The sequence below is a fragment of the Salmo trutta genome, chromosome 8 (genome assembly GCF_901001165.1).
Source record: "Salmo trutta chromosome 8, fSalTru1.1, whole genome shotgun sequence".
Taxonomy (NCBI): domain Eukaryota; kingdom Metazoa; phylum Chordata; class Actinopteri; order Salmoniformes; family Salmonidae; genus Salmo; species Salmo trutta.
The window spans coordinates 18,962,650-18,975,028 of record NC_042964.1 but is presented as its reverse complement, the minus strand read 5'-3'; the positions used below and the strand labels follow the sequence as shown (position 1 = coordinate 18,975,028).

The 12,379-nt window shown below is 46.3% G+C and overlaps 1 protein-coding gene across 1 annotated transcript in view; it reads right to left on the bottom strand.

Moving 5' to 3' along the window:
• The window catches only part of dnah2 (dynein, axonemal, heavy chain 2), a gene marked incomplete in the record, with an annotated part of 180,590 nt that overhangs the window by 133,641 nt on the left and 34,570 nt on the right, over positions 1–12,379 (bottom strand). The window contains 4 exon segments of the mRNA XM_029760275.1: positions 2,927–3,109; positions 3,953–4,082; positions 8,895–9,100; positions 9,962–10,049. Of these exon segments, the coding sequence (XP_029616135.1) occupies positions 2,927–3,109; positions 3,953–4,082; positions 8,895–9,100; positions 9,962–10,049 (607 nt within the window).

Here is a 12,379-nt window from a genome sequence, read left to right as displayed (position 1 = left end):
TACTGTACTTTGACCTGCTATAAGCCCTGTCTCCCTTATACAGTACTTTGGCCTGCTATAACCCCTGTCTCCCTTATACAGTACCTTGGCCTGCTATAACCCCAGTCTCCCCTATACAGTACTTTGGGCTACCATAACCCCTGTCTCCCCTATACAGTACTTTGGCCTGCTATAACCCCTGTCTCCCCTATACTGTACTTTGACCTGCTATAACCCCTGTCTCCCTTATACAGTACTTTGGCCTGCTATAACCCCAGTCTCCCCTATACAGTACTTTGGGATACCATAACCCCTGTCTCCCTTATACAGTACTTTGGGCTACCATAACCCCTGTCTCCCCTATACAGTACTTTGGGCTACCATAACCCCTGTCTCCCCTATACAGTACTTTGGGCTACCATAACCCCTGTCTCCCCTATACAGTACTTTGGGCTACCATAACCCCTGTCTCACCTATACAGTACTTTGGGCTACCATAACCCCTGTCTCCCCTATACTGTACCTTGGCCTGCTATAACCCCTGTCTCCCCTATACTGTACTTTGGCCTGCTATAACCCCTGTCTCCCCTATACAGTACTTTGGGCTACCATAACCCCTGTCTCCCCTATACAGTACTTTGGGCTACCATAACCCCTGTCTCCCCTATACAGTACTTTGGGCTACCATAACCCCTGTCTCCCCTATACAGTACTTTGGGCTACCATAACCCCTGTCTCCCCTATACAGTACTTTGGGCTACCATAACCCCTGTCTCCCTTATACAGTACTTTGGGCTACCATAACCCCAGTCTCCCCTATACAGTACCTTGGCCTGCTATAACCCCAGTCTCCCCTATACAGTACTTTGGGATACCATAACCCCAGTCTCCCCTATACAGTACCTTGGCCTGCTATAACCCCAGTCTCCCCTATACAGTACTTTGGGCTACCATAACCCCTGTCTCCCCTATACAGTACTTTGGGCTACCATAACCCCTGTCTCCCTTATACAGTACCTTGGCCTGCTATAACCCCAGTCTCCCCTATACAGTACTTTGGGCTACCATAACCCCAGTCTCCCCTATACAGTACTTTGGGCTACCATAACCCCTGTCTCCCCTATACAGTACTTTGGGCTACCATAACCCCTGTCTCCCTTATACAGTACCTTGGCCTGCTATAACCCCAGTCTCCCCTATACAGTACTTTGGGCTACCATAACCCCAGTCTCCCCTATACAGTACCTTGGCCTGCTATAACCCCAGTCTCCCCTATACAGTACTTTGGGATACCATAACCCCAGTCTCCCCTATACAGTACCTTGGCCTGCTATAACCCCTGTCTCCCCTATACAGTACTTTGGGCTACCATAACCCCTGTCTCCCCTATACAGTACTTTGGGCTACCATAACCCCAGTCTCCCCTATACAGTACCTTGGCCTGCTATAACCCCTGTCTCCCCTATACAGTACTTTGGGCTACCATAACCCCTGTCTCCCCTATACAGTACTTTGGGCTACCATAACCCCAGTCTCCCCTATACAGTACTTTGGGCTACCATAACCCCAGTCTCCCCTATACAGTACTTTGGGCTACCATAACCCCTGTCTCCCCTATACAGTACTTTGGACTACCATAACCCCAGTCTCCCCTATACAGTACTTTGGGCTACCATAACCCCTGTCTCCCTTATACAGTACCTTGGCCTGCTATAACCCCTGTCTCCCCTATACAGTACTTTGGGCTACCATAACCCCTGTCTCCCCTATACAGTACTTTGGGCTACCATAACCCCAGTCTCCCCTATACAGTACCTTGGCCTGCTATAACCCCTGTCTCCCCTATACAGTACTTTGGGCTACCATAACCCCAGTCTCCCCTATACAGTACCTTGGCTTGCTATAACCCCTGTCTCCCCTATACAGTACTTTGGGCTACCATAACCCCAGTCTCCCCTATACAGTACCTTGGCCTGCTATAACCCCTGTCTCCCCGATACAGTACTTTGGCCTGCTATAACCCCTGTCTCCCCTATACAGTACTTTGGCCTGCTATAACCCCTGTCTCCCTTATACAGTACCTTGGCCTGCTATAACCCCAGTCTCCCCTATACAGTACTTTGGGCTACCATAACCCCAGTCTCCCCTATACAGTACCTTGGCCTGCTATAACCCCTGTCTCCCCTATACAGTACTTTGGGCTACCATAACCCCAGTCTCCCCTATACAGTACCTTGGCCTGCTATAACCCCTGTCTCCCCGATACAGTACTTTGGCCTGCTATAACCCCTGTCTCCCCTATACAGTACTTTGGCCTGCTATAACCCCTGTCTCCCTTATACAGTACCTTGGCCTGCTATAACCCCAGTCTCCCCTATACAGTACTTTGGGCTACCATAACCCCAGTCTCCCCTATACAGTACCTTGGCCTGCTATAACCCCTGTCTCCCCTATACAGTACTTTGGGCTACCATAACCCCTGTCTCCCCTATACAGTACTTTGGGCTACCATAACCCCTGTCTCCCCTATACAGTACTTTGGGCTACCATAACCCCAGTCTCCCTTATACAGTACCTTGGCCTGCTATAACCCCAGTCTCCCCTATACTGTACTTTGACCTGCTATAAGCCCTGTCTCCCTTATACAGTACCTTGGCCTGCTATAACCCCTGTCTCCCTTATACAGTACTTTGGCCTGCTATAACCCATCTCCCCTTTACAGTACCTCTTCTCTGTGGGTTTACCGACACAGTAGGCGTCCTTCCAATGTAACCTCACTCTCATTGAATGTGACACTTTTCCCCTCCAAAGGCCTAAAGCTAGGTTTGACCTATGGCCTCAAAGTTCAAATGAAGTTCAATAAAACAAATATCTTAATGATCACCCCTTCTCAATGACGGTGTAGACCGTAACCATGTGTAGCCTCTGGCCCTACCCCTCCTCTCACCTCCATGGGTCTCTCTATGCGTCGCCGCAGGGCTCTAGCCCAGTGGGCCTGTCCAGCGTGGAGGGGCATGTGGGCAGGGGTGTGGAACACCTTTTTACTCAGCTCCTTGTTGACCAGGTTGAGTTCCTTATTAAAAAGACCATAGACATCTACCGTCTTCCTGTCTATGGTCCTCTTGATGGCCTGGAGAGAGAGGGGGAGGGAGGGAGGGGGGAGAGAGAGAGAGAGAGAGAGAGAGAGAGCGAGAGGGAGAGGGAGAGCGGGAGGGAGAGAGCGAGAGCGGGAGGGAGAGGGAGAGCGGGAGGGAGAGAGAGAGGGAGAGCGGGAGGGAGAGAGAGAGGGAGAGCGGGAGGGAGAGAGGGAGAGAGAGAGGGAAGAGAGCGGGAGGGAGGGAGAGAGGGAGCGGGAGGGAGGGAGAGAGAGAGGGAGAGCGGGAGGGAGAGAGGGAGAGCGGGAGGGAGTGGGAGCGGGAGGGAGAAAGGGAGCGGGAGGGAGGGAGAGAGAGAGAGAGGGAGAGAAAGACATAGAGACAGAAGGGCAGAGAGAGAGTGCATTTACTCGACAGTGTTTATCTCTGTTATGAAATGGCACACAGATAGTACATAAAGTAGTTTGAGCGTGAGAAAGTCCTTTACCACTCATGCACACACACACCCACCCTAAGCTTTAAAAGGCATCAGAGGATGAATAATCTACAGAGGCCTTGCTATTGTTGAAAAATGCTATTCCCCAAGTATTAGAGTGATAGAATGGCCCGATGCTGCATGGTCCATTTAGGAGAAAGAAATGTGCTGGCCAGCCGTATCGTAACAAAAAGATGTGCAGTCATATACAGTCCACATGGTTTTACTGTGTGGTTAATGAAAGTAGAGTTGTGTGTGTGGAAGTATATTGGCATATGAATGCAGGTGTGTGGTGTGTGTGTGTGTGTGTGTGTGTGTGTGTGTGTGTGTGTGTGTGTGTGTGTGTGTGTGTGTGTGTGTGTGTGTGTGTGTGTGTGTGTGTGTGTGTGTGTGTGTGGTGTACCTCGCGGGCAGACAGGTGCTGGAAGATGTCTAGCAGCTGAACGCCCTCCTCCACGGTGTTGACCGTCTCAAACGCCGTACTGATCAGGTTCTGCATCATCACTTCCAGATCCTTCACTCCCGCACGGAACCTACCAAAACCGCACACACACATTAAAACATGTACAGACACATGATTGATGATTTGGTGAAATAGTGACCCACACAACACATCAAACAGTTTCTCACACATGTAAGCGAAAACTCGCTCTCACACACACACACACACACACACACACACACACACACACACACACACACACACACACACACACACACACACACACACACACACACACACACACACACCACAGGGTGTAGGCTAGTATTGATTGGACCAATAGTAATGTGCTGAGTGGCTATGAAACAGCTGCCCCTGACACAAGCCCAGCTGTCTTGGCAACAACATTACGACCCCACGACCTCCAGCGACCCCCATTCATCATCCACATCAAACACACATCAGCCCCTGGCCAGCCCCTGTTCCCAACACCCCCGCTACCCTGGCGCAGGGGTGTGGAGGGGTGGCAGCGGGGGTGTTGGGAACAGGGGCAGATAGTCCCTTGAGGATCCACACACACTCCCTCCCACCTCCTCCTCCCCCCCACCTCCCCCTTCCCTAATCATGTTATTCAGATGAGGAGTCCAATAGGCTGCTGTCACCGGAACTCTGAATGACAAGAAGGGGCGTTGGGCGTTGCTGTACAACCCTGTATCGGCCTGGCCCATAGGGGCCTCTTCGCTCATAGATAGGCTTGTGTCCCAAATGGCACACTATCCCCTATATAACGCACAACATTTGAGCTTCTTGTCAAAAAGTTGTGCACCCTATGTAGGGCATAGGGCGTCATTTGGGACGCATCGTAGTCACCGCAGCCCGGGTCATTCATCTAAAAGACAGTCAGACACATACTAACGATCTATTAATGCTGTGTCAGAGAGGTGTTGGTGGGTACTGTCCCGGGTCTGGACAAGCATTGATCCAACTCCTACACCATCAAGTTTGGAATTAGCGTGTGGAAAACAGACACAGCTATAAGTGTATAGGCCAGGGTTTCCTTTAGGAAAATGGATAATTGACCAGCAGCATTTTAATTGAATGGACATTTGAGAAATTCACCGGAGCCATATGCATTGGGTGCGTAACCTGATTAGGGTGTCCACCCACGGTGCTCACAATGACAGAAATAACATCTTTGATAATGCTAATTCATCTTCACAGAACATGCAACTCCAGGATGCAACGTCCTTCTTACTGTATTCCAATGTACACTTTGAAGATGTTAGAATACCTGTCCACATGTACTTTTGATCAGCCAACAAGATGAGTAAGAACAGCAATATCACTAGACTATGTCAATCTACTATCCCCCATAGTAGAAAAGTTAACATATTTTATTAGTCAGCTTGTTGTTCTGTGCGAGAAAGAAACAGCCTGTTCCAAACAGACAGTTGTGGGACGATAGATAACAAATTCATACAACCAGTAGCCTAGGGTACATAAAAAACTGATGCAACAAATTAGCTTAAAATGTTGATAAACTATTAATTATTCACATTATATGCAGAGCAATGCGCACAAGACTGTGTGTGAATGTTCATTCCATAATGCAGTTATCGGGAAAACATTGTTGTCAAGCTAGCGGTTTCATGTGACCGAGATTAAAATATCCGGTAGAAATTTAGAAAGAGGGGAGATCTAAAGATGCAACAACTAGCATGGGTTGCTAATATGACTAGGATTGTGCCTTTGGCTGCTGGACAATGAAAGAAACCAATAGAACATGACAGAAATAGGCTACTGGTTTAATTGGCATATGGAAGTCTTTATAAAATAATTGCCTCCACTAATATGGTCTGATTTTGGCTAGGCTACTTTGAAGCAAGGTAAAACATGCCTCATAATATGTAGTAAAACGTTCAGGTTTCAAACAACTATGTATATGTTCTCAAAATGCATAGTGCCTCCAGCTCATTGCAAAGTGGTGGGTGATGCACTGAAGCCGGCCTAGTTGCCGATGCACTTGAATGGCGAATGGTAGGGGTGTTCCTGAGTAGTTGGACAAAACTAGTATCGTAACGGATATAGGCAATTTTCTGGATACAATTATGATCCGAGGAATATTTGTAATTATCCGTGATCCAAAAATAAATACAAATCCGGTGCCAGCACACATCCTTCTCATATTAGTCAGTCATGTGCGAGGTTCTACGTGGTCTAAATAACTCAACTGGCTGTCTGTAAAGAGAAGGGCGGGCTGTACGTTGATCCTGCTGCTCCGATTGGATAGAGTGAAGCTGTATTTCTCCATCTACTAACTTCCTAATTTCACCCGATCAGTTTTCCTTGCATATTTTTGGTCCCATCATTTAGATTGCTGCTGCATGCTGCATGCTGCTATGATAAATAACATGGTGAGGACGTTTGCTATCAAGCTATCAATGTGCATAATATTTAACAAGTGGGGTAAGGGAAAAAATATGAAACGATGATGCGCATTCGGACTAAGTGACAGCAAACTTGGCTGCCCGCTGCAGGTTAAGGACACACACGCACAGACGCCCCTCTGCTCCTAATCCACAGTTTTTTTGCAGTGAGAACGTGCAGGGATGTATTTAGCCAACATCTAGGCTACAAGACCATGGTGCTTGCCTACGGAGCTGTGAGGGGAACGGCACCTCCGTACCTTCAGGCTCTGATCAGGCCCTACACCCAAACAAGGGCACTGCGTTCATCCACCTCTGGCCTGCTCGCCTCCCTACCTCTGAGGAAGCACAGTTCCCGCTCAGCCCAGTCAAAACTGTTCGCCGCTCTGGCACCCCAATGGTGGAACAATCTCCCTCACGATGCCAGGACAGCGGAGTCAATCACCACCTTCCGGAGACACCTGAAACCCCACCTCTTTAAGGAATACCTGGGATAGGATAAAGTAATCCTTCTAACCCCCCCCCCTTTAAAGGATTTAGATGCACTATTGTAAAGTGTTTGTTCTACTGGATATTATAGGTGAATGCACCAATTTGTAAGTCGCTCTGGATAAGAGCGTCTGCTAAATGACTTAAATGTAAATGTTAAATGTTATATGAAAACAGTTTCTTTCGATCACGAGTATCATCTGTGGCACGCCTGCTCCCACTCCCTCTCCCATGCTGCCTATAATTACGCACACCTGTCACCATCGTTACGCGCCTCAGCGCTTCATTGGACTCACCTGGACTCCATCACTTTATTGATTGCCTCCTCTATATCTGTCTGTTCCTCAGTTTGATCCCTGTGTCAGCATTAATGTCATTATGTTTCCCCTGTCCCGACGCTGTCCGTGTTTTGTTTTATGTCTGTTATTTATTAAATATTCACTCCCTGTGCTTGCTTCTCCTCTTCCAGCGTCTGTCCTCACAATCTGATCCGATCTTACTATCAACTGTCAATTTACAGATACAATTACGGATATAAGTACGGCCATGTCGGCACACCCCTAACGAATGGGGAGCGCACTTCAATTACCAGTTAAGAAATACAAATAGTAGCTCTTTTTAATCGTGGCCCTCAAAACACCTTTTAACACGCGATTGCATTTAGAATTGTTGCGCAATGATTGGGTTTATAAAAGCACATTTCAATGCAGGAGCAACGAACAAGCTATTTGAGGAGCTGTAGCAGCAGCTCTCGTGCTGTCTGACAGATTTTCCGCCCAAACTTAGGCTCTGTATCAGTATGCTGTGCGTGTGTCATAAGACGCATAACGACTAACGGAATGCCACTAAATTATGCAAAGAAACCTATAGAATGATAAGCATGACCGGTCAAATATATTTACATCGACTGGTATTTCTATCAATGAATAGGTTAAAAAACATTATTTCGCAAAGGGATTTTTTCCCTTCTCCCAGACAATTGGCCAGTCAATTTTATTTATCGGCTTTTCATTTTTTGGGGGGGGGGGGCAAAAGCCGGCTATTATCAGCAATCGGAAACCCTGGTATAGGCCTACGTAAACTGTACAAGACAGACAGAAGAAGTAAACAGCGATCCTAGTAGATCGAAACAGTATATAAACAGACATACAGAATGTCTACATATCTTCTATTGACAGACACTGCTATAACACTTTACAGTGCAACCATTTTGGTCACATATGCTCCTAAATAACCCAGATAATAATTGTTGTAATTATTACTTTGCTATTCCGCAGCCTCTGAGTGCCAAAGATAATACACTGAGTGTAGATTCGTGACCGTTGCACCATTACTGCAGAAAAAATGTCTTGTTTCTAGCCCAAACGTTCAAATGTTAGGACCCATATTACATTTTACATTTCTAAACCATCTTACGAGCCGCTAACCTTGTTCAGTCATGTTACAGCATTTGCTGGCTAGCTTACAACCTGGTAACCACAGATGATAGTTATCATAATCTTTACCAGTAGTATCCAAACACTTGGTGGCACAGAAAGAAAAAACATGAGTGTAGGCTATATTTTAATCGTAAAAAATATATATAACCCCTGTATTTTGTAATGGCTGGCAATTCTTATCTTTAAAACCTCGAATATTTTGCATTGTGCTTTCGTTCAACTGAGCTTCTTGTAAAAAAATTCAGGGTAAAGCATTGATAGGGTCCTATTCATTGTAGAAAAACAGTTTGCAAAGGAAAAATGTAAATTTGCATTTAGGATAGTCCGTTTTCTTCAGTTTGGTGCCAAATGAACACGACCCAGTATTCAGACAGACAGGTCAGCAGTATGATGTCCATCCACTCTAGACAGACATGCCTGTTGTAGTCGTCATGCCAGGACAGACAGACAGACAGACAGATGTCCAGACAGACAGACAGAGGTACTTCTTGTAGCCGTCTTGCAAGGTGTTCTGACAGACAGACGGACGGACGGACACACAGACGGTACCTGTTGTAGTCGTCGTGCCAGGAGGTGTTCTTTACGTCCAGGATGCCCTTGCGGACGTGTTGGAGGATCAGCAGGCTGCGTCCGAACGTGGACTCCATCTCCAGCAGGCTGCGGGTCACCTCCGCCCCCTGGCGTCCGGCGAAGCAGGGCAGGGGTATCTGCTCGCCCTCCTCCCGCCTGGCAAACTGCTGCTGGCAGTCACACACCTGGGAGGGGAGAGGGTTAGAGGCCGGTGGAGACAGATCACACACGCACCCGCGTTGGCACACACAAACATGCACGTACACACATGCGAGCACACGCACATGGATCAGCATAGTGACAGCACAGTGTGACAGTATCAGCATAGGGAGGGAGGGAGGGAGGGAGGGAGGGAGGGAGGGAGGGAGGGAGGGAGGGAGGGAGCAGTGCAGTAGCACAGTCAGTGTGACAGGGACATGGTAGCAGAAGGGCAAATAGAGGAGCGTGATGGTGATGGTGAGACAGAAAACAGTGCAACACAGAAAAAGGTGTATTCAACAGTGTGAGACACAAATGGGGAAGTGATTGTGGAGAATTCAGAAGAGGTGAGATGAAGTTGATGGCAGTGTGTGAATATTTACATTTCTTCTAACCTTGCCACTGTGTATGTTCATTAGTGTTTGTGATTAGTATCTATCTTTTGTGAGTGTATGTGTTGTTATCATTTACATTTTAGCAGATGCTCTTATCCAGAGCACCTTACAATACTGAATGCATACATTTAATTATAATTTATTTTTTCCCATACTGGTCCCCCGTGGGAATCGAACCCACAACCCTGGCGTTGCAAACACCATGCTCTACCAACTGAGCCACACGGGACCACAAAGCTCTGACGCATGATTAGTGTGTGTGTGTGTGTGTGTGTGTGTGTGTGTGTGTGTGTGTGTGTGTGTGTGTGTGTGTGTGTGTGTGTGTGTGTGTGTGTGTGTGTGTGTGTGTGTGTGTGTGTGTGTGTGTGTGTGTGTGTGTGTGTGTGTGTGTGTGTGTGTGTGTGTGTGTGTGTGTGTGTGTGTGTGTGTGTGTGTGTGTGAGAGAGACCTCACCTCCAGCAGGTCTTTGCACCTCTGTACAAAGGCATCGACCAAAGCAAAGATGCTGGTCTGGTCCAGGACCCAGCCTTTAGAAGAGTACCTAGAGAGAGAGGGAGAGAGAAAGAGAGGGAGACAGAGAGAGAGAGAGAGCGGTTGGGGGAGAGGGGGAGTGAAACAAAGAGAAAGAAAAAGTGAGAGAAAGCCACAGAAAGTTAAGCGGCCTTTCAGTCTTTCAACCAGTCCACCATCGCTTCACTCACGGTCTCTCTCTCCATCTCCACGACCAACAGAGAATGACATAAACAAAAGCAATAGAAACAGTAAACTCCGATCCATAGGGGTAAGGGATAAGGCCAGAAATGATCTGTCATTGGCATAATTGCATTCTTCCAAACGTCTGTATGGCAGTGGGGTTGGAAGTGGGATTGCTTTTCACACTTCATTCTTCCCCTGATGGAAAGGTAATCTCTAGCGCAGCTTTTGAGACACAAACATTTAGAGTTTCTGTTATGGAAGGAAAATGGGACCCGTTCAGGGGGGCGGAGGCCGTGGGAAGAGACTGGGGGGAGTAGAACAGAGTTGCAGAGGGCTACACACTAGAGGTCGACCGATTAATCGGCATGGCTGATTAATTAGGGCCGATTTCAAGTTTTCATAACAATCGGTAATCGCCATTTTTGGACGCCGATTATGGCCGATTACATTGCAATCCACGAGGAGACTGCATGGCAGGCTGACCACCTGTAACAAGAGTGCAGCAAGAAGCCAAGGTAAGTTGCTAGCTAGCATTAAACTTATCTTATAAAAAACAACCAATCTTAACATAATCACTAGTTAACTACACATGGTTGATGATATTACTAGTTTAACTAGCTTGTCCTGCGTTGCATATAATCAATGCGGTGCCTGTTAATTTATCATTGAATCATCGAATGATTTAACAAAAGCGCATTTGTGAAAAAATCACAATCGTTGCACCAATTTATCTAACCATAAACATCAATGCCTTTCTTAAAATCAATACACAAGTATATTTTTTTAAACCTGCATATTTAGTTAAAAGAAATTCATGTTAGCAGGCAATATTAACGTGGGAAATTGTGTTACTTCTCTTGCGTTCAGTGCAAGCAGAGTCAGAGTATATGCAGCAGTTTGGGCCGCCTGGCTCGTTGCGAACTGTGTGTAGACCATTTCTTCCTAACAAAGACCGTAATTAATTTGGCAGAATTGTACATAATTATGACATAACATTGAAGGTTGTGCAATGTAACAGGAATATTTACACTTAGGGATGCCACCCGTTCGATAAAATACGGAACGGTTCCATATTTTACTGAAAGAATTAACGTTTTGTTTTCAAAATGATAGTTTCCAGGTTTGACCATATTAATGACCAAAGGCTCGTATTTCTGTGTGTTTATTATATTATAATTAAATCTATGATTTGATATTTGATAGAGCAGTCTGACTGAGCGATGGTAGGCAGCAGCAGGCTCGTAAGCATTCATTCAAACAGCACTTTCCTGCGTTTGCCAGCAGCTCTTAGCAACGCTTGAAGCACAGCGCTGTTTATGACTTCAAGCCTATCAACTCCCGAGATTAGGCTGGCAATACTATAGTGCCTATAAGAACATCCAATAGTCGAAGGTATATTAAATACAAATGGTATAGAGAGAAATAGTCCTATAATTCCTATAATAACTACAACCTAAAACTTCTTACCTGGGAATATTGAAGACCCACCAGCTTTCATATGTTCTCATGTTCTGAGCAAGGAACTTAAACGTTAGCTTTTTTACATGGCACACATTGCACTTTAACTTTCTTCTCCAACACTGTGTTTTTGCATTATTTAAACCAAATTGAACATGATTCATTATTTATGGGGAGGCAGGTAGCCTAGTGGTTAGAGCGTTTGACAACTAAACAAGAGGTTGCAAGATCAAATCCCTGAGCTGACAAGGTAAAAATTGGTCATTCTGCCCCTGAAGAAGGCAGTTAACACGCTGTCATTGAAAATAAGAATTTGTTCCTAATTGACTTACTAAATAGATTTTATTTATGTATTATATTAAGTTAAAATTAAAGTGTTCATTCAGTATTGTTGTAATTGTCATTATTACAAATATATATGTAAAAATCGGCCGACTAACCGGTTCGGCTTTCTTTGGTCCTCCAATAATCGGTATCGGCGTCGAAAAATCATAATCGGCCGACCTCTACTACACACACACACACACACACGGTGTGATGAAGAGTGCGACACACACACACACGTTCCAGCTATGAAGGATGGGGAGAGCTTAGAGTGAGATATAGACCCAAGTCTGGCTAGTAGGAGGTTTGAGATGTTCAGAACAGAACAGGGAACGACTGGAGCCAAGGTGGGGGGTGGGGGTGGGGGGGTGTTGAACATCTGTGAGTCTCTCT